Genomic DNA, 23380 nt, shown 5'->3' on the forward strand with positions numbered 1-23380 from the left:
AACCCCTGCAAATTCTTCATTAATTATTTAAATTGCCTTTCAAGTCTTCATTCACATCAGTTATTTTCTCAATTTTATCTTCCTGAAAATAGGGTTCCCAGAGCCTTTTAACTTACTGCCATCTGGACTACATTGCCCTCATTCCTGGCGTACATTAATTGTTACCTTGGGATCTTCCTTCATCCTTTTCCTGGGAATTCCCTTTGTCTTTTTCCTGTGTGGAGCTACTGTTTCCTGAACCCTATTATCCTCATTCTTTGTTCCTAGTATTCTGAAATACCTCTGTGATATTTCTTGGTGTGGGTTTATTTTCTCCATTGTGTTGAGCACTATGGGGACCCTTATGATTTGGAAACTTAAGTCCTTCAGGCTAAGAAATTTTCTTGAATTATTTTAGTTAATTAGTTTGGCCTCTCCATTTTATCTGATCTTGTATTTTCTGTCTTCTGGAGCTGTTATTATTTGGTTGTTGAAACTGCTAGACTGGTCCTCTCTCCTCTCCTATTTGCCACATCGTTTTCCTTTTATTTTACTTTCTGTGATATATCCTCAACTTCATCCACCAGTTCTTTTTTGGAGTTTTTAATTTCTGCAATCATATTTGTATATCTAAAATCTTTTTTCTTGTTTTCTGAATGGTCTTTTAAAATAGACTGGCTTTTTTTTAGAAACATTTTTGAGAATATTAATGATCATTTGCTTTATCAAAGTTATATTTTCTCTTTGTATATTCTACTTCCATCAATTTGCACTTCTTTTTCTATTTGATCTCGTTTCATATCAGTGGAGTTTCTCAGATGTCTGGTAATCAATCCTTTTTCCTTCCTTATATTTAAGAGTAGGGGAATAAAAAATGAGATGCTCTCACCATGTTAGTAGGGTTAGTTGACCGTGAACTTCACAATTTCTCACTGGGCCATTCTGTTGGAAGACTTTCTAAGTCCATATTTTTAAGTCTTTCCTCTTAGAGTGGTCAAATTCCCTAGAGAAAACTTTTCTAATCTGATAACTAGAGAGCTGGCAGCTAGCTGTCTGGCAGTCCGGTGGGAAGGAGAGCTGGAAGTCTTAGTTTCCAGTAAGGTATGTTTCACTTACTCTTCCTGTTTCAGTATAATATCTTTCCCTTTCAACAGCCTGCCCCAATCCACAGTTATGCCTGCTGATTCCTGGTTAGAAATTTTTCTTCTACCCTTTCAGAAAAGAAATCTTCAATTTCAGAAAATAAATCTTCAATAAACCTAGCAACATAGAGGAGTAGGAATCTGAAGATATGACTGCTTCCAAGTCAGACTTTCAACTCAGTTTTTAGCTTTTCATTTTGAAATAATTCCAGACTTGCAAAAATGTTCCAGAGTTTCCATATATTCTTAACTACCTATAGGACGCTTTTTAGAAGTATAAATTCCCTGGATCCTACCCCTAGAGCTTTCAATTGGGTCAGTCCGGGTTGAGACACAGGAATATATTTTTCTAGAAGGTCCTTAAATAACTGTAATGTGCATTCAGGTTTAGGAGCCACTTGCTTAGACATTTAGAGCTACACAGATAAGGGAACATTTCCTTTAACTTGGAAGATTAATAGCTTTATATCTAAGGTAAAAATTTGAGCCAAGACTTGAAACCTTAACAGGAATTTAGGAGTTTCTTAAATGAAAAAGTATGTTCTAGTAAAAAAAAGCAGCATGCATAAAAGCAAGGAATTAGGAGAGGTTTGGCATATTCATGGAATGGTAAGAAGATTGATGTGGTGTGGTGTATATAGTAGACAGTGGAAGGAAGGTAAGATTGGAAAGGTAGGTTGACAGTGGATTTTAAAGGACCTATGTGCCATGATGAATTTGAATTTTATCATGCAGTCAGTAAAAGCAATGGACTAATGCATAAACCATGCATTATGGTTTATTTTATGAGGAAGAAAATATAGATGACAACAGGGATATAACCTTTAAAAAGGAAAATGGAAACAGAGAAATCATTGAGGAGGTTGCTATAGCAATCTGATTGAAAATCATTAAAGCATTGTTATAACCATCCAAGGAATAAATTTATTGGTCTCTAATAGAAATAATTGTTTATAATTCATTCTCCTTGTTTTTTTTTTTTTTTTCCTAGGTTTGAAGTCCTGAGTTTTCTCATGTTGTGTTACAATTCTGCTATTGTGTATATGCCTGCTTCATCTTACCAATCTCTTTGTCGGATGGGATCCAGGTTAGAAGAATAATTATCATTAACCATATTTATTTATCTATTTATTTATTTGACAAATATTTATTGAGCATATTCTCTATGGTAGGCACTGTTATAATGTCTGGCAATATAGCAGTAAATAAAACTTATGGGGCTTACATTCCTGTAGGAATCTTTATCATTTCTCATGCATCATGACTTCTAAAAAATATTTCAGCATTAAAGAAGTATTTTCTAGCTGAACGTCAGAATAAGCCAAAGTTTAGGGTGGTTTCGTGATATACTTAATCACTATTGTGATGCCAATTTTTATAAATTGCTTTGAGAGCTTTGAATATATAGTCCTGTATGTAAAGAAAGTCTTAAGGAATGTGAACCTTTTCCTTTAAATATTTTATAAATCACTGTCTCTGCTTCGAATAAGAAAATTAGGAATAGTACCAATTATCTACATGTTTCACTGTACTTCTGTGTTCTAATCTTTACTAAATTAGAATTTCTAATAATTTGGACAGACCTGGGCTGAAATTTAAATATCCACTATAGAAAGAGAATTTAAGTAATATAAATATAGTTTGGAGATAGAGGACATTTAGTCACAGAATTTCAGTTAAGAGACTCTGAGTTTATCCTATTCAGCTGATTTTTACTTGAGGGAACTGAGCCACCCAAAAGGGTTAAATACTTTATTCGTTTTCTGTTGTCTTATAACAAATTACCACAAACTTAGCTTAAAATAGCATACATCTATTGTTTCGCAGTTTCTGTGAGTCAGGAGTCTGGGTATGACTTAGCTGGGTTCTTTGCTTAGGGTCTTACAAAGCTGCAGTTGAGATGTTGGCTGGAGTTGCAGTCTTATCTGAGGCTTTTTTACACCTATAGCACCTGGTCTTCCTAGGTGGTCTCCCATCCAAGTACTAACCAGGCCTGACCCTTTTATCCTATCTTAAATAGTAGCAAATAACATAATTTCCTGTATGTACATATTGACCTAATAAAACAAATATTGGTTGTGGAAGTATTTTAAATGTGTATAATGTAAATACTACAGTGATACCTACCATCATCCATTTGAGGAATAAATGAACAAGCTCGCTTTAATAATCTGAATTCCCATTATATTTTACCCACATATTTTATCCTAATATAATGTTATTTTATACTTATTAAGTCTTTTCACCTTATTATACATCTGTTCTACAAAAAAATATGTATGTAAACCGAAATTCAAAATAATTTTTCTGAGATCATGTTTCACTAAAAACTAACAAAATTTCTTCTGGACTCAACACTCCAATTATTCTAATAAATTAAGTGATTAAAATAGCATTATATCTTTTGATTATTAAGCATAATTTTTCTGGAAGCATCTCTTAATGAAATGAAAGGTAGAGGATTGTTTATGGTACTTTGATTTACAATGGCCTCATGGACATTAGTTATTTTGAAATGTCCCATTATTTGCTTTGAGATTTCTGTGTCTCCCACTCGTTCATCCTGATAACAATTTGGGATGTGTGAAAGTGTTGCATTTCTTTTGTACAGAGGGAGAAGGATGATTTTGAAAGCTTCGGCTATTTGAGAAAAGTCTTTATATTGATGTAGTCCACCAGAATGTATGTTTTATGAGAACACAGATTTTATTCATTCATTCATTCATTCATTCATTCATTCCTGTTCACAACTGTATGCCTATACCCAGGACAGTGACTTACACATAGCAGATACTCATTAAATATTTGAGGAATAAATAATTGAATAAATGAATTTAGGAAAGCAAAAACATTTAATTCAGTGAAAAAGGAAATCACACATGATAAATATACTGTATTTTTCTAGGGTTTGTGTGAGTGGGTTTCCACGGCAACATGAAAAACACTGGAAAGAACTCTGTGGTCGAATAGTATTGGATCCTGAATTTATGGTGCAACTTCTCACAGGGGTTTATTATGCCATGTAAGTAAGTGGACTGAAATTAGGTGAATTCTTTCTAATATCTGAAAACTTAATATTTTACTTGCACAACACTGAATGTTTTGTTTGTAATGGACCTGTTATCTTATTTTTCTAATATGAATTCCTCTTAGTATTTTTTTAGCGAATGTTCACTTTTAATATGAAAGTAATATAACTATTGAAGACAATTTTTATTGAGATATAATTGACATAATTTTAGGTGTACAAGGATAATGGTTAGATGTATTTTATATTATGAAATTATTACCACAATAAGTTTAGTTAGCATCCATCACCATACATAGTTCAAAATTTTTTTTTCTTGAGATGAGAACTCTTAAGACTTACATTCTTAGCAACTTTCAAATATATAATACAGTATTGTTAATTATAGTCACCATACTGTACATTACATTCTCAAGACTTCCTATAACTGGAAGTTGGTACCTTTTGTCCCCCGCTCATCCCCCAGCTTCCACCTGTGGTAAACACCAATCAGTTTTCTGTGAGTTGGGGTTTTTTTTTTGTTTGTTTGTTTTTAGGCGGATAGGGTGGGGATTAGATTCTATATATAAGTGAGATCATACAGTATTTGTCTTTCTTGATGATTTATTTTTCTTAGCATGATGCTCTCAGGGTCCATCTATGCTGTCCCAAATGGCAGGATTTTCTATTTTATGGCTGAATATTTGTGTGTACTGGACACACGCACACACACGCACACAATATTGTCCATTCATCTGTCAGTGGACACTTTTAAGTTAGGTCGTTTTCATGTTTTGGCTATTGTAAATAATGCTGTAATGAACATGGGGGTACAGATATCTTTTTGAGACAATTTATTTTCCTTCAGATATATAGAAGTTGATTTGCTGGATCATATGATAGCTCTACTTTTAATTTTTTGAGGAACCTCCATACTGTTTTCCATAGTGGTTGTACCAATTTACATTCCTATAGGTGTGCACAGAGTTACCTTCGCTCCACATTCTCAATACTTGTAATTTATTGTCTATTTGATAATAACCATTCTAACGTGTGAGGTTTTGTGGTTTGGGTCTGCATTTATTTCCTGATGATTAGTGATGTTGAGCATCTTTTCATGTACCTGTTGGCCATTTGTATGTCTTCTTTGAGGAAAAAATCTGTTCAGATCCTCTGTCCTTTTAAAATTGGATTTTTTTTTCTATTGAATTTTACAAGTTCTTCGAATATTTTAGATATCAACCCATTATCAAATATATGATTTGCAACTATTTTCCCCCCTTCCGTATGTTGCTTTTTCATTTTGTTGATCATTCTCTTTGCTATGCAGAAGCTTTTTAGTTTGATTTAGTCCTACTTATTTTTGCTTTTGTTGCCTTTGCTTTTGGTGTCAGATTTAAAAAATTATTGCCAAGACTGATATCATTGCTTACTACCTGTGTTTTCTTCTAGGAGTTTTATGGTTTCAGGTCTCACGTTCAAGTCTGTAATCCGTTTTAAGATGATTTTCGTGTGTGACATAAGATAGCTGTCCAGTTTCATTCTTTGCATATGGCTGTTCAGTTTTTCCAACACCATTTACTGAAGAGCCCATCCTTTCCTTATTGTCTATTCTTGGCTCCTTTGTTGTAAACTAATTGACTGTATATGCATGGGTTTATTTCTGGCCTCTCTATTCTGTTGAACTGTGTGTGAACTATGTGTGTTTTTATGCCAATACCATACTGAATTGGCTACCATAGTTTTATAATATAGCTTGAAATCAGGAGATGCCTCCAGCTTTGTTCTTCTTTATCAAGATTGCTTTGGCTGTTCAGGGCCCTTTGTGGTTCCATACACATTTTAGGATTTTTTTCTATCTGTGAAAAATGCCATCGGACCCTAGATAGCGATTACATTGAATCTATAGATTGCTTTATGTGGACAGTTTAACAATATTCTTCCAATTCATGAGTTTGTCATTTACTCCCATTTACTTGTATTCTTCAATTTCTTTCATCAATATCTTATAAAAAACTAAGTGTACAATGTACATGTCTTTTGCCTCCTTGGTTAAATTTATTCCTAGGTATTTTTTGCTGCAATTATAAATGGCACTTTTTTCTTAATTCCTTTTTTGGACAGCTTGTTATTAGTATATAGAAATGCAACTGATTTTTGTATATTTATTTTGTATCCTGCAACTATACTGAATTTGTTTATTAGTTCTAACAGATTTTTGGTGGAGTTTACGTATAGTATGTCATTTGCAAATAGATACAGCTTTACTTCTTCCTTTCAGATTTGGGTGCCTTTTATTTCTTTTTCTTGCCTAATTTCTCTGACAAGAACTTCCAGTGTTATGTTAAATAAAAGTGGAAAGAGTGAGCATCTTTGTCTTATTCCTGATCTTAGAGGAAAAGCTTTCAGTTTTTCACTGTTGAGTATATTGTTAGCTGTGCCCTTTATTATGTTGAGGTATATCCCTTCTATATTCACTTTATTTATTGAGAGTTTTTTAATGTATCATTGAATTAGGTTTGCCAATATTGTTTTTGAGGAATTTTGCATCTGTGTTCATTGGGATTACTGGCAAGTAATTTTGTTTTCTTGTATCCTTGTCTGATTTTGGTATCAGGGTAATACTGGCCTCGTAATTTTGGAAGTATTCCCTCCTCCTCTGTATTTTGGAAGAGTTTGAAAAGGCTTGGTTTTAAATTTTCTTTAAATGTTTGGTAGAATTTACCCATGAAGCCATCTGTTCCTAGACTCTTGTTTATTGGGAGGTTTCGATTGCTAATTCAGTCTCCTTACTAGTAATCAGTCTATTCAGAGTTTATATTCCTTCATATTTCAGTCATGGTAGGTTGTGTGTTTCTAAGAACTCACCCATTTCCTCAAGGCTGTCTGATGTGTGGACATATAATTATTCATAGTCCTTTTAGTGCTTTTAAAATAGACAAAAAGTAACAAAACTAGTCAATAATTGGAGTCTAGAAATTGTCAGGTTTTCTTTACAGAAAACTGTTTCTCTATATAGTTTATAACCCAGGTTTTCATGAATGCATTAAGTAGATTACCCTAAATATCAGCTCATGTACAAACCAATTCATGTAAAGAAACATATATAAACTATTTTAAATGTTAATATATGAAATCTTCATTTTGTTCTTATAACAAAAAGTAGATAGTTTAAAAATGAAATTATATGAAAACCTTGTTTCAGAACCAAAATAATAGGACTTTGAACAATAAAAAGGTTATTGTTGAATATTAGAGATATTTGCTAAAGATAATAAACAATCTGCTTCTCCTTAGGTATAATGGACAGTGGGACCTTGGCCAAGAAGTCCTTGATGACATCATTTATAGAGCTCAGCTAGAACTCTTTTCTCAACCACTTTTGGCAAGTGATAACATTTACTTTTATTAAATATACCTGTGCCTGTAAAGGGCACTAATGGGTAAAAAAAAATTAATTAATGTCATATATGAGACAATTCAAATCATTGAGGGAAAAATGGTTATTCCACAATAGCAGTTGGTTAACTATTGGAGAGAAAACAAAATTGGTTTAGATACTCTCCTCCTACCACATATCAAAATAAAATGTAAACGAATTAAAGAATTAAATGTTTTAAAGTCCTTTACCAATTTCCTGTTTGCCGGGAGAATACATGTTGGCATTGCTTGCAGCTGAAGCATTTACCCTGATAATGCATGGATTACAGTCCTGACCTTATCCTCAAAGTTTGCCACGAAATATCTTGCTTTTATTATTATTTTTGCATAACTCTAGTATATGGATAGACTTTGGAAACAAACGACATCATTCTACTTATAGCATTCTGTTTTTAGTAGAGGTATTTCCATTTACAAAATACGGTAATTCTCAATCGCCGAAAATGTCAAATCCTAGAAAACATAGCATTTCTATGTGTGATGTTAACATTGTTCTCTAGCAGTTGTTAGCAGAAGATTAATTTGATGAAGCTGATTTATGTATATGTACATTTCTGTTATATTAGGATAGCAGTTGTTAGCAGAAGATTCATTTGATGAATCTGTTATGTATACATTTCTGTTATATTAGGATTAGAGTCAAGTTCTGTTTAACAATAACTCCAAGAACAGATTTTATGTTATATTTTATTTCAGCCTCAAAGAACATGTTTATGTAAAATTAAATTAATGCTGGCAGTGAGCTTTACTTTTTTTCTTTTTTTAAAACAGGAAATGGGTTAAGATAAGAAATAGGAAAAAGTTATAAATATTTACTCAGATTTCTAGAAAAAGACTTTCTAAGCTTAAGTTATAGGACGAGTCACTGAAAAAAGGTTGATGATTTTTTACTACATATACATCTAAATTCCAAATGACAAGTTTTTTAAAAGCAAAATTAATATGCAGTACACAGACTGAGAAAAATATTCTCAATAAGCATAACAAGAAAGCTTATTAATATTTGTTTATATAAAAAGATTTTATACTCTTTCATAACATAAATATATCTCCAAAAGATAAATCACCAATCTAAAAACAAATGTAGGCATTCAATAGTGGAGTAAGGAAGGCATTCTTTATGTTACCAGTAGCAGTATAATGCAGCTCTGAGCATCCCTCTGGAAAAGCAGTTTGGTAATGTGTTCGTTCTGTTTGACCCACTATGCTATGTCTAGCAATTTTGATTTTTTAAAAAAATGTAAGCACAACATTAATGTTACTTTTAATCACAAAGGAATCAAAACAGTTTAAAAGTTTCACAGCAAAGAATTAAGTTATATATTTACTTGATGACATTAAATATTTGAAATTTTATGTTAAAGATGATAAAGCAGTATACAACTATTCTTTTAATCTAGGCAAGAGAGAGGAAACATAAAAGTGCTAATAGTTTTCTAGGTGATTTGACTAGATGATTTTTCTTGTCAGTTTTCTGTATTTTCTAAACTTTTTGTGGTATTTTTATAATGGTATTTTAAAAATATTGTTTATATATTTTTACTTGCAGCACTTTAAGAGTATAATTTTAAAAGCCATTTTCTTTATATCTGTTTTATATTTTAAGCTAAATAGAAATTTATTAAGATAGCATTTATAATAATTCTTTATATTTGACTTTCCATGTTTTTCTAATGTTATCCTTCCTAATTTATTCTAAGAGTTACATTAAACAAATGGATAGCAAGATGAAAACATTACATCATCATAATACCTTACATTTGTGAGCCTCTTTAAATTCATACTTTTATCTTTGTAATAGTTTTATAAATTAAGTAGAGGAGGCATTTGCAGGGCAATGTAGGTAAAGATATTGGTAATCTCTCTTCCTGGAATGGTTCTTAATTATTGGGTATCTCCGAGGGACCCAGTAAATAACACTTCTTTTCTCTATTCAAATTTAGTGCCAGGTGATAAATAGATAAAACAGTGAATAGAGAAATAAGTATCATCTTATTACAGATAAAAACTAAATTGAAAGACTTAATTCCCTACCCCTCAGTCTAGACCTTGGAACAGCCCACTGGTGAAAATGATTAAGTTGGTAGGGCAGGCACACTTAGCCAGGTTGCTACATTCCACTTGTTTTTGTTCAAGTGAAGAAAGAGGAAGACAATCCTCTATCTCATGATCTCTGCCACATTAGTACTACCCAGTTAAGAAACAATGACATTTACTCTCCAAACATATTTTACTCTCCTTCATAGAGGGCAGAAAGTGATGAGACAAAATGCCAGATATGTTTGGGGAAAATTTCTTATGGAAACAAAAGAGTGGAGAAAAGGCTAATTTTTTTATTTTTATTTTTTATCAGAGATTAGATTTTCATGTCGTTTATCATCTGAAGAATAAGAAACTTACTCCACTTTTTTTTATGTTCAAATGTTAGACAGATTTTCCTTTGGAATGCTTTCTCTCTTTGAAAGTCAACCACTTTAAGGTGTTGGTGGGGCGACACATTTTTAAAAATAAATTCTCATTTAAAAAGCTTGCCAAGAAGAATACAGAACAATTGAGATACAAATATTTCTCATACATTGTACTTTTTTTAAATTTTATATTATAAGTTTTAAATACGTATTCAAAAAATTAAACACAAAGTGTAGAATTAAGTATAGATTGTGTATTGGGTGTAAATAGGTGTGAACTTATATTATCATTTTAGGTTGCCAATGCCATGAAAAACTCATTACCATTTGATGCTCCCGATTCTTCACAAGAAGGCCAGAAAGTACTTAAAGTGGAAGTCACTCCAACAGTGCCGAGGATTTCTCGGACTGCGATTACAACAGCTTCCATCCGTCGCCATAGATGGAGGAGAGAAGGTGGGTACAAAATCTCTATAGCCTACTCATGGATTCAAGTAAATTTATCACTGTTTTTACAGACTGTATTAACACATGATATTATAGTACTCTATAGTTAAAATTGTTCAGTTTGTAAAAAGAGCACTAGAAATGTGGTTTAAGTACCTAAATTTATTTTAATATAAATTATTTATTTAATCAAGTGAAAAGATGTCATTTAGAAGGCTCTATGAATGTTAAAACAGAAAGTAAGATCAAGTTAATGTTCGTCTTTTTTTGAACTAGTAATAACAATAGGAAGGAAGTTTCTTTAAGCCTCTCACCAGTAAAAAAAGATGTATGTATGACCATTGTGGAAGAAAATTATGTAACTAGCCAATCTAATGGTATAATACAAGCTATCTGTTAAAATATTGATTATTGTTGTTTTAGATTTTTGTCTTTGCTTTTCCTTTTGAGTAAGTGCTGAATCCAGCAGTATTTTATAGGCATATGGTACTTCAATAGTCAAGCTGTCTTGCCTAAGAGATATTAATTGCTATTATAATGATCCCTATTTTTCTGTCCTATTCATTTGCAAACCTCACATTGTTCATCTGCTGCCTTATGTGTGTGTATGCTATGCACACACATGTAACTATTAAATAGTGTTTGTGTTTATATCATATCCATATATACATTCTCTTATCTGCCTGGGTCAAAATGCTCAGAAAAGAATAGAGCAGCACAAAAGCACTAAAATTTTATATGTTGAATCCCAGATGGCTTTGACTTCTCAAACGAGGCTGACTCGAGTATTCCTGGCTCCCCGATCCAACACGGCTCCACTGACCTAGGGATCAAACGTGTGCAAGAGGGGGAAGTGCTGGTGCGCAGGACCCCTGAGCACGGCTCACCGGAGCCCAACTATGCAGCAGCCACAACAGAGGGTAGGACAGAGATGAGGAGGCAGAAGGCAGTGAGGCAGTTGCTGGAGAGGGATACTGGCTCTCTATCCCCAAGCAGACCATCTTTCCATTCTAGCGTGTGTTTCCACTACCCCAAAGTGTATTAGCTCCTCCTTGCAAAACACAGCCCCCCAAATGCCTAGCGCCAGGTCAGGTACAATCTTTAGTTAATATTTGTGCTGGCCTGGAGTCTGCATCCCTGTGTAATCAAAGAACAGCTTGGCATGGCTACTAACAAGGCAGAGGCCTGTCTCCAAAAGGTCTGCAAACGCTTGGAATTTTTTCATTACTGAGCATGTTTATTTTAACATTAGAAGAGGAAAAATGCACCTAATGGACGTGAGCCTTATCAATATGAATTGATTTAATTCATATAATAATTTATTTTTAAAAAATATGTGAGGAGATTTTTAAAACATTGATACATTATCTTTGTGAAATTGGACTACCGTGGAGCCAGAGATTTATGTCTAATCCTGGGGTGGTCAATTAAGAATTTATCTCTGACAGAGTAAACTGGTATTGATTGGCTTTTTATAATCTGCAATGAAGTTGCCTGGGTCTAACTAGTGAACTACTGACATCTTTATAAATGTACTATCCTAGTGCACACTACGTTTTATCATTTGTTGTAAGTAATCATTGTCTTACATAGCTCCCAAACAGAATCGAAATGTATTATTTAGAGGTCAGGTATCTTAGTCAATCCTGCTTTCTACAGTGTAGTTATCTCAAAATAAGAATACTCCCACCACCCCACCACAACCACAACTATCTGTAAAAGAACACTACTCTCTGATAGTATTTATGTCCTGCTTTACCTGTGGTGCCGTAGGTGTTGGTTTGTAAAAGAGGGAGCTATAGCCTAATTGTTGTTTCATTATTTAAAGTATTGCTACTGTGGAACCTTTATACTCATTTATGAAGTATAGCAAATAGTTTTAAAATAGTTACATATTTTTACTTATTTTAAAGACCAAACATACATGAAGCAGGTACCTTCCACCTTAAGGAAGTCTCTTGCTCTCTGGTGCATTAAAAATGTGAGCATGCTCAGTAAGAATTTAAATCTACTCTTGTTCCCTTGCCGATTTGTCCAGATTAACCTTACTTTATTTAACAGTGTTGCATGTGCATGATGTAGGGACCCAAAGAGTTGGTGCTGTTTTACAGAGATCCTGTGGAAGAATTAGCCTTCTCTTTTTGGAGTTTTTCTTTTTTTAATGGTATCTCTTTATTATCCCTGGGAGTCAGTTTTTTCTTGTATAAAGGCATAAAAATAAAGTATATAAATAAATGTTGAACCCAGATTTGGCCTAAATTGAACAACATCCTATTTCTCAACATTCCAGATGACTAAATGAGCCACTTGATGCGTATCTACTACCATTGTTAGAATGTTGGAGTATTTGCCCTAAATGTAGTTGTACTAAGTTAATTAATACTTGATGAAATTCTAGAAAGTGTGGGATAAGGTTAAAACATTTCTGAAATTTTTATCAAAAGTCATACAGTTTGAAAAGGAACCAAAATAATAGTTCCTTTTAAATATCCTATTAAATATTAAAATAATCTATTCTATTTTAATATCTCTGGCTACTGGTATAAAATTTCAATTTGTGAGGGTAGGATAGGAATGAGTTCCTTCAGTGTGTTTGAAATTTCTCAAAACTTATTTTGCCTTTTTAAATTTAATTTCATTTATTTATTATTATTTTTTTTTATGCCTACAGCACCTGGTCTTCCTAGGTGGTCTCCTATCCAAGTACTAACCAGGCCCGACCCTGCTTAACTTCTGAGATCAGACGGGAACGGGCGTGTTCAGGGTGGCATGGCTGTAGACTATTTTGCCTTTTAATCTAGATTAATTGTAGTTTTAAATCATTATTAGTAGAAGCTAAATTTATCAGGAAAGACAGATATGAATGGAAAAGTTCATTAAAAATCCTTTTCGGTTGTCTCTTTGGATGATGAATAGTATTGTTACCACCCAGGGAGAAAATTAGAAAGGAAATAAGTTGTGAGACACAATTACCTTTTTATTTCTTGAGGTTTTTTAAACAGAAGGAAGGAAATTACTAAGACCTATGTAAAGTCTTGGTAATTTTGAAGTCTGCTGGAGCGTTTGGATAAATATCAATAATTGACCTTAAAATATATACTATATATATTTTTTGGTATGATGGTTTTAAATAGCTTAACAGTTGTACTTATATTGAAATTGAAGGGAATATGAACCCATTACATACCTTTATCCTTTTAAGTAATATTTGTCAAATAATATTTTATTTTAAAGCTGGATTTAAAATTATTACTAAACTGAGGATGCCTGTGATTAAAGTACAGTCAGTGTTCCATTATATTGATACTGCATTTCTTAGTATATAAATTATCAGTAGTAGATTCTCTTGCATGGTGGCTCTTATGTTATCATCATCTCTTTTATGGTCATATCGCTTAGGCATCAGATCTGCATGTGGCAAGATTCAGAAGCAAGCACTAAGTCTCTCAGTCTCCTTTACCTAATTCTATATATATATACCCAATATTACATTTCTGTTCACTCTCAGTTTTATATTACTAATATCATTCCTGAACCAGTAACTATCCTTTCTTGGGCATTTTGGAGTTCTTTATACTAATTTTAAGTAACTTGCTAAGATGATATTATATAAATATAACTTAAAGTTTTTATTTTGAGATACGTTATATACTATTCTTTTGAACAAGGGGTTGAGAGAAGTGGTGTCAGCTGCATTTTCATATGGCTTTGCATGATGATTAAAGATTATTAAACTGCTGGATATAATAACAAGGTGCTTTTGCTTCAAGGACAGCCTATTTTGAAGGAAGGAAATAACTAATCCCTATGATAAAATATAGCTAGGAAAATATTTTTATTTTTCCAGGTACTATGTTGAATAAAATTTGTGTTTAAATATTTCATATATATTTTACTTATGTAACCCTATCACAAAGTAATATTTGTTTAGATTTCTTTTCTAATATTTTACCTTAACTGTAATATTGATATCTATATGAAGATTCAGATTAAACTTCTTACAGTCTGGTAAACATATTTATGACATAGTAAACTGCTATCAGTTTTGGAAAGAAGCAGATGTATTACTTTCTAAGAGAATGTATTCATACTTTCAGTAAGAAAATTGGGCTTTCTGGAAACCCCAAGCTAAATATATTATATATGCTTCTCCCCTTCTTAGAAAATGTCAGAATAAGGATTCTTTCCTTACCTGCAATTTTTGCATGAAACATAATGGGGCACTAAGTATTTGTGATTATGAAAGTAATACATCTCAAACTGAAAACCTAAAATATTATAGAAATACATAATAAAGGAAGCAAAAATTCTTAAATATTCCTGCTGGTTCCTTACACTTGCCCTCTAAAATCAAGTATTTTCTTCACATTAATTGATCAAGAAAATATGGAAACCAGTGAGTAGATATATCCATAAGACAAAATACATATATGAAAATACTTGAAGCAATGTAAAATTTTTACATTTAGAATTAGAAAATTTACAAGTCCCATGTTAAAGGTTTTAAAACCATTTAGAAGCAGTTAACTGTTGAATTAAGGTACATTTTTTTATTGTAGTTAAAAAGGGTTTGGTTTGTAGGAATGTTTTGCCATTATTCTAGGTAACTTAAATTAGAAGAAGGTCTATTTTATGGTGGGTTAAGGAAGATATGAGGAAAAAAAGTCTTAATAGCTAGATATGGTCACCTCAAATTGACAAAGGTGCATTATAAAGATTTATGATGACAAAATGTTGTATTTTACCTTAAGTTTTATGTTCCTAAATATTGATACTAAACTAAGTTTGTTTGTGGATAGTTTTATAAAAGCTTGGACTAATTAAAGCCAAATGAACAGAACGAATAACATATTAGAATTCTGTGTAGATTAAGGTTTCTTCCCCTAAATTATTAAGGGGAAGTATTGCTAGCAGGGCCATTGTCAACCTATAGCAAACATTACCCAAGCGAGGTCAGTAGGGTTCTTATTCACAGCTACTTCTTATTTAATTTAGCTATTGCTGAGTCTTTCTGATTTGTTTTTTAGGTGCTGAGGGTGTAAATGGAGGAGAGGAGGCGGTAAACCTGAATGATGCAGATGAAGGATTTTCATCAGGGGCTTCCCTCAGCAGTCAGCCAATTGGGACCAAACCGTTCTCCTCTTCTCAGAGGGGAAGCTTAAGGAAAGTAGCAACTGGGCGTTCAGTCAAGGATAAAGAAACAGCCTCTGCCATCAAATCCAGTGAGAGCCCTCGAGATTCAGTAGTTCGCAGGCAGTATGTACAGCAACCAACTGATTTTAGTGTAGATTCAGTTGAGCTGACGCCAATGAAGAAACACCTGAGTCTGCCTGCTGGTCAGGTGGTGCCAAAAACCAATAGTTTAAGTCTAATCCGGACAGCCAGTGCTTCCTCAAGTAAATCATTTGACTATGTAAATGGCAGTCAAGCAAGTACCAGCATTGGGGTTGGCACTGAGGGAGTTACTAATTTAGCAGCTAACAATGCTAATCGATACTCAACTATCAGTCTACAGGAAGACCGGCTAGGTAAAGCTGGAGATGGTAAAGAGCTCCTCAGTCCAGGAGCTCCCTTAACCAAGCAGTCTCGATCCCCAAGTTTCAATATGCAGCTAATATCCCAGGTGTAGTTTTGACATCCTCTCTCATCTTTCTGCTTACCTTTTAACTGAACATTTCATTGTTCAAGAAGAAACTTCATCCCTCATTGTGAAACTATTGGTCATTGTAATCAGATTTGATTTAGTTTAGGTATGTTCATACTGTATTTTGTATGGAAAGAGCAATAAGGTTTTCTTTCCCCCTCCTTCCTATATCTTCTCTTCACCTATTCCTTGTAAATGTGTTTGTGAAGCAGTATAAAATGTTTGCATTTTCCATGCTTTCCTTTCTCCTTGGGTGATGTGCAATCCATCGTAGGCTGATCAGTCCCATTTCAACACTGTGAGACTGAGGATATGTTGGAGGAAATGGTGTATATGATCCCTATGAACTGATTCTTTGGCTTTTGTTTTTTTAAAAAAAAAAAAAAAACGGGTTTGTTCTCATAATCTATAGAACTATGAAGATTACTTGGTCATACTTTTTTCTCTCTTAACCAGGAGTGCCTCAGAGATTGTGCTATGACTTTGGACTTCTCTGAGTCTGTGCAATCATTTTCTTGAGAAGCACGGGGAAAGGTGGTAGACTGCTGCACTTTTTCATTAAAATGAGCATGGCTCTCCGCCGCCCTCCCTGCCCCCATCTCCTTTATCTTGACACAAATGTTCAATTACCGAGGCATTTAAATCAAGTTGTGGCCACCTCCATTTGAGGGCAGGGCTCTAAATTGATTGTGTAATTGATAATGCACTTTCTCAATGACTCTGTCTGTAGTCATTAACATGCCTTCCCTCCTCCCTACAAGGACATAAGGTCATTTCTGTCCTTCAGGTTTGAACAACTAACAAATCAGAGAATCCAAGAGGCATGTTCTGTTTCCCAGGAGTGACTGACACCTTGGTGCTGGGGTTTTGTGGGGGGAGGGAGTGGTTTTTGTTTAGCTCGTGTGGGATTGTGTGTGTGAGGGGAAATTTTGGTTGGTTTTCCTTCTTTTCCTTTGTGAGCTGATGATGACTGAAGTAGAACAAGTACGTCTTCAGGTAAAGAAAGGGATTTCTCATCCTGCTTTCTGTGATGTCAGACTATTGGAGAAACTCTTTCAGCTGCTTTCTAGATGTACCTAAATTCAGTCAGATATTTTGGATTAAGAAACCTGAAGTCCTGATAGATCATATACTCCAAGGAAATATATCAGGGACAGATAATTGGCTGAAAACACTGATGCTTCAATGTGACACATTTTTATAGAACATTTCTACCAGGAGGTACTGACTTGATTTCTCCTACAAGGAACACACTGCCTTTGTGTTTAATGAATTTTGTGTACCTTCTAATCATATATCTACAAAAGTTTCTCATTTTTATAAAACTTTGAAATCATGCCAGTAAGCTGAATGTTGAATGTAGGTAAAGTAGCATTTGGTAACTGTGCTACAAAAATGCATTATTGGTTAAAAAAATTTTTTTGTTCTGATTTGGTTGGTTAAGATTTCATCCATGACCTCTTCTGGTCTCAAGCTCTAATGCTTGGTAAATAGAAGAAAATATATTGATTTTTGAAAATCAGTATATTGTGACTTGAACTGCTATGCATTATCCTTCAACAAAATACATTAGGGCTATTAGTGCTTTGTCTCTTTAGATATTTTTATTTTATTGTGAAAAAAATACATACTGAATTTATAGAAAGCAAGTATTCTCCCAATTGACAAAGCTTAAAATTTTCTCTCTACCAATTAAAATTACAGTATATTTTGATAATTAACCAGAATAATGCCTCTTGTTTTTTTCATAGCTATAAATCTTACCCTTTCTCCTTATCCCCCTTTCTTTTTTAAATTTGGTTTGTTTAAGGGATTTTCTGTTAGAATCTTTAGAAGAACAATGAAATACTTATTTGAATTTGGTGGTCTGTAATATTTTTCAGCTCATATTAAAATAGAAAAATAGAAGCTGAACTAGTATCTGCAACATTGCCAAAGTCCAGAGTAAAGCTAACAGTTGATATTTATTAATGTGTGTGTATGTGTATGCGTGTGGTGTATATATATCACAAAGACATTTTAGGTATCCCTTACCTCTAATTTACCTAAGAGATGCCAGAAAAATGAATTAAAAAGTAGCCAAAATAAATGAGGTATAAAGATCTGTAACATACTAAGGAGAGCAGAGTTTTAGGTATGAAAGGAAAAGAGCATTGTACTTACCAAGGAGTAAGGAAGGTCTTAGCCATGGCTGGAGGTCTGTCACTTTTATGGCAGAAATGCTCAGTTGATTTAAGAGGCTGAAGGATTGTTTTTTAATTCAACAGGTTGTGCATTTCTTGCCATCTAAATCAAGCATGATTTTAGTTAAAGCACAAAAAATACCAAATAATACCAAATTACAACAAGAGCTATAATAAATATTATAAGATCTCCCTTTGGTTTGTTAGAAATCTTATGTTAATGTTAAACCTAATAAGTTCGTGTTGAAAACTTTCAACTTAGAGGATTTTATTTATCTGTGTGTATATACATATTTTGTATGTCTATATAACCCATTAATGTTGAATGACCCTATAATATTTCTGTTTCATTCTTCTAAGTGATGTGATTTGGCCCCAATGAAGAAACATTTCATTTAATTCAAATTTTGCATTCAAGATTTTAGAATGGATTCCTTGTGCAAGATAGTTAAAATGGGATGAGTTAGTTTAACAAATCATAAATCAAATTTTTGGAGTTTTTTATATTCATTTGCATTATTTATTGGCATTTAAAATAGTTTTCAGATATACAACAGTTACAAATATATGCCAATAATATTCATATTTTATCTTTTAACATTTTATTTTATACTTCCTAATTTCTGTCTAAAAAAACAGTCCTTTCATCTATGGAAAAGCTAGTTAAGGAGAAAATACTTGTTTTCTATAATAAAATAATTTGGTACCATCTATACCATGTTTGGTTAAGAAATATAAAGAAATATCTGAAGGTTTTGGGAATTCCTCTATTACATTGATTTTAAATGTTACTAGAAAGCAAACAAATGTAAAGTGAAAAGCTAACTTAGAAGTAAGATTTTTGAATCTTAAAATATTTTAGAAGCTGGGAGGGAAATATTTGTAATTTGAAATCCTGACCCCTGCCCTCCTGATTACTCTTCTGTGCCTGTTTATTATAGAGTGAGAATTTTTGTGCTAGCAGAGACCCTAGAGATAATCTCACTAGTCTCCTAACACCCCTACTCCCGTATCTGTCCTCAGGAAACTGAGGCTGAAAAGGTTGTGATGTGATCAAGGTCACATAACCACAAAGCAGAGCCAGAATCAAACCCCTGTCTCCCATCAAATGCATATTAACACCACACTGCCCCACTTTACTCATGCTATGGTATATGTGTTATGTAACACTCCATTTCTACAGTTTCTGTACAGTTCCATTCTAGAAGTTGGTGAATACAGCATAGTAAGAAAAGTATTAAATCTAGAAAAAAATATAGAGTAATAAACATAGATAGGGAAGTATTGGAAATGTAGGTATCTATACCACAGATATAAGGATAGATACATTTTCCTTATTCTAATTTATGCCTTACTATTTTCTGCCACATAACAGTTGTATGCTGCCATTCGTAGTTGATTATATTGCTGGGGATTTATTTAAATGCAAAGTAAACCCAACGAAGTGGCTTTGATCAGTATTTCTAGCTATTTCAGAGTAATTTTTGAATCAGCCAGCTTTTAGTCACCTAGGTGGCAAGTTAATTGTATTGCACAATGGAGTATTGCAAAGTAAAGATGAAGTAATTTGATTTCATTAATTCCTAATGTCAAAAGAGAATGAACCTTCCTTGTGCTTAGAGCAGATAGATAAAGCAACGTTTCCTTATGTGATTAGAACAGGTTTGTTGTATGAAGCTTATGATTTCATAATGGAATGGTGACCATCATGTCATTTAATGTGTATATACCATATGAAATCTCCTAAATGTGGTAGACTCAGTTATATAAACTCAATATTTCCAACCTATACTCTCTAATTCCACTTAGTAGCTTTAAATTAATTATAATTTATTAGACACTGGAATACCGAGAATAACTTTTTTCAGATTGTTTTGTTTGCACTATATTTGTGAATATTTTAATAAAGTGGGGTGTTTTTCCTACCTCACTTCGTGAGGTTTGTATGGGTCCATTTTTGACTACTTTAGTTGACAATCAGTTGTCTCATTTAATTTTCTGCATGTTCATTTGTAAATAAAAAATTAGTATGTGTCTTTAGGGGGGTAGTACACTATTTATACAAACACTGGCAATGAGGATCTCTCCATTTATGATCTTGGATTACAAAGTAAGTTTTATTTTTTTAAATTAGCATTTCAGTTACATATCTTTTTCAGTTTAAAAATGTTTAATAGGTCATGTCAGTGGTTGGAAAATGTATAAGAATTTTAGAGCAATTTTTCTCTTACGGCTATGTTAAACAGACTGAACATGATACTTTTTATCTTTCAAGTTGAATGATTATTGTCATGTTTCAAACCACTAAGTTGGTTAAGACACTTATTTGTAATACTTTAATTTTTTTAAAGTGCTTTTCAGAAATAGGTTGTTTGAAAACCAACTAGAGATTATTGGTAACTTAAACTCTAAATATTAACATACATGCCAGATTATAAGATGGAGTGCAGTATGAAATTGTTAACAGTGCTAAAAATCATAATGAGTTACTAGATTGGTACAATTTTCCATTGCCAAGGTGGTTATGTTGATTAACGTAAGACATAAATTTTAGTATTACCTGCATTGCGTACCTATTTGGTATATCATATTGGCACTGAACCTAACAGGAAATACTATTCACAGAGTCAACCATTGGGAACTTAAACTATATTAGATTTTTGATGGTGCCACAAATTTGTGTGGTGACCCCAAGCCACGAGAATTAGAGGAGTCATCATCACCCAAACTTCCCCAGCTTGTGTAGGCACATTCCTTCTAACCTAGCCATAAAACCACAAAATTTCGGTAACGTAATTTCTTCAGTATTTTTGTTGTCTTAGCCATTGTTCACATGAGAAATTTATACGAGAGCAAACAGTTCAGGTTAGAAGTTAGCAGAAAGCTAGAAATGATGTGAAATAACTGGCAGTATAGTATAGAAATGTAGGTTCTATATTTTCCTTCTGACTTTTTGAAAATGTTTACAAATTAGGGCACATTCACATGTCTGCTATTATGCTATTATGTTTAATATAGATTTTACCAAAATTAGAATCAGATGTAGCTTACAGTATAAATGAATCTTTTTTTTATAATTGTGTATCTGGAAATAGGTTTAATAATGCAATTATTTTATTTTCAAAGAGAAATGAACTTAATTCGACAATCCATCCCCAACTACAGAATCGGTATCAATCTGGTTTTCTGTATTTGAATCTCAACAGCTCAGTGTTAATTATATCAGAGGAAATTCTTTACATCTTCATTGATTACAAAATTTACCAAAGAAAATGTATCAACCAAATAGAATTTTTAGAATACTTAACTGTTAAGGAATGAAGCCCCTTTAATATAAAGGATTGTTTTCTAGCCCTGGAGGAAATAGATATTAAAATATTCTTTGATCTGGAACATAGATATACAGGACCTACAAGATTCCTTTTGAAATTTTCTTCTGTCAGTAAAATAGCAATATTTACACTTCCAGCAAAAATACCAGTTAAAGGTTGAGTTCAAATAGTATAGCTATGGCACGTTTTCATGTCTTAACTCATCAGTATTTAATTACAAAGTGTGGAAATTCCTAAAATTGGTATAGTGTATGATCTTGTGAGTTTTTTAAATGTAAAATTTAAGGGCAAGTTATGGAAATGCACCTTTTCAAATGGGCAATGACAATTCTAATAAGTATGATATGGGCTAAAATGATATGTTCGTTTACACAATTTATGTACATGATCACTCTGGGTGTTTTTCTTTTCAGAAAAACATTTGAGTTAATAAAGGCTAAAATACTTATTTAATGATTTTTTTTTTGAAAAATGAAATATATTAACTGATGTTCAAAATAGGCTCTATGTATTATTTTTCATATCAGGTGATAGTTAAAAATAATGACTGTATTGATCTTAGAAAGAAGATTGGCTTTCTAACAATTACTAATGTAGGTTTGTGGGTGTTATCGTTCAAACTGAATTGCTCAATGCTCCATGTGTTTTAAAATGTTTGTAATAAGTTCATCAACTACTTTACAATGAATCTTTTTAGTTCTTATTCTAAAAATTAATGCTGGCTTTACATTCAGTTTAACTGGTTAAGTGAAACAGTATTTATGGTGCAAAAATTATTTTCTCATTATTTTCCTCATCATTGGCTCTCCTAAGCTATAATTTCTGAAGAGTTTTTACTACTTTAACATTTTATAGTTTTATACCTGTCAACATGGACAATTAAACAGGAAACATCCCACTTACACGTGTATAGATCAGCTGCTTTTTTTGTTTTTTAAACCAGCATCAACGTACATCTTGGTATAAACTTCCCAGGTATTCAGAGAATAGTGCTGGTGAAAATTTAAATAGAATAGGCATGAAGAAAAAAGGATATCTATTGACTGATGTCCTTTCAACCTAAGACTAGTGAAAACCTTCATTTTTTTTCAGAGCTGAAGAAAAAGACGCACATTTAAGATCATATTTATTGGTGCATGTAAGCCATTATCTTAACTGTCTTACTGAACTGGTTAATGCTGTTGATTGTTGAAATGTGAAATGTAGTCACTGTTGACCTGTAAATATCTGCCAGAGATGAAAAAAAAATATTTTAAGGTATTGTAAATAAAGATGTATAAAGTTCATTATCAGTCTGCAATGCAGAAAAATATCTAAGATGTTAAATATTGTGTTTCTTGAGAGATGTGTAATTTTTCCCTAGATGTATCTGGTTACATTAAGAATGTAAATGTTCTTTTGTACAGTATAAAAATACAACTTTATTTGCCTTTTGACTTGATTTCCCTGAGTTAATTTGATATCTTACCTAAATTTGATACCTTAAAATGGCCCTTCATTGCATTTTTTTTTCAAAGCATGCTATTTTATTTATGTCTGAACCTTTACTTACATGGCACCGTATTAAGGCAGTTTACTAAATTAATTAAGGCAATATATAAAACTAATTATAGCACCATGAAGTAAGACATAATATGAAGGTAGGAGTGAACCTAATACATTAAATATGTGCCATACGTTTGTTGTTTTTGAGATACAGATTTATCTCTGAACCTTAAAGCAGCAAAATGAAGATTAATTATGTGATTATCAGATAGTCTTAAGATAAAACAAATTAATTTCATATGTGAAGCACAA

General features: G+C 32.7%; 1 protein-coding gene and 1 non-coding gene across 6 annotated transcripts in view; one reads left to right on the plus strand and one right to left on the minus strand.

The window, feature by feature from the left end:
• Window positions 1-23024, plus strand: part of FAM126B (family with sequence similarity 126 member B) — a 66516-nt gene extending 43492 nt beyond the window's left edge. For 3 of the 5 annotated variants that reach the window (XM_016131098.2, XM_016131097.2, XM_016131100.2), the window contains 6 exons: window positions 2113-2208; window positions 4027-4143; window positions 7426-7513; window positions 10274-10433; window positions 11177-11344; window positions 15452-16144. In XM_016131098.2, coding sequence (XP_015986584.1) covers window positions 2113-2208; window positions 4027-4143; window positions 7426-7513; window positions 10274-10433; window positions 11177-11344; window positions 15452-16053 — 1231 coding nt within the window. In that variant the 3' untranslated portion in view covers window positions 16054-16144. Of the gene's footprint in view, window positions 1-2112; window positions 2209-4026; window positions 4144-7425; window positions 7514-10273; window positions 10434-11176; window positions 11345-15451 lie in introns of all 5 variants that reach the window. The other 2 variants (XM_016131096.2, XM_036236276.1) reach the window with 2 other exon arrangements.
• Window positions 13087-13205, minus strand: LOC118614665. Its single transcript, XR_004956133.1, has one exon. It is a non-coding gene; the product is annotated as a 5S ribosomal RNA (ribosomal RNA).
• Window positions 23025-23380: the final 356 nt, after the last annotated feature.

The sequence above is a fragment of the Rousettus aegyptiacus genome, unplaced genomic scaffold, assembly GCF_014176215.1.
Source record: "Rousettus aegyptiacus isolate mRouAeg1 unplaced genomic scaffold, mRouAeg1.p scaffold_m13_p_2, whole genome shotgun sequence".
Lineage (NCBI taxonomy): Eukaryota > Metazoa > Chordata > Mammalia > Chiroptera > Pteropodidae > Rousettus > Rousettus aegyptiacus.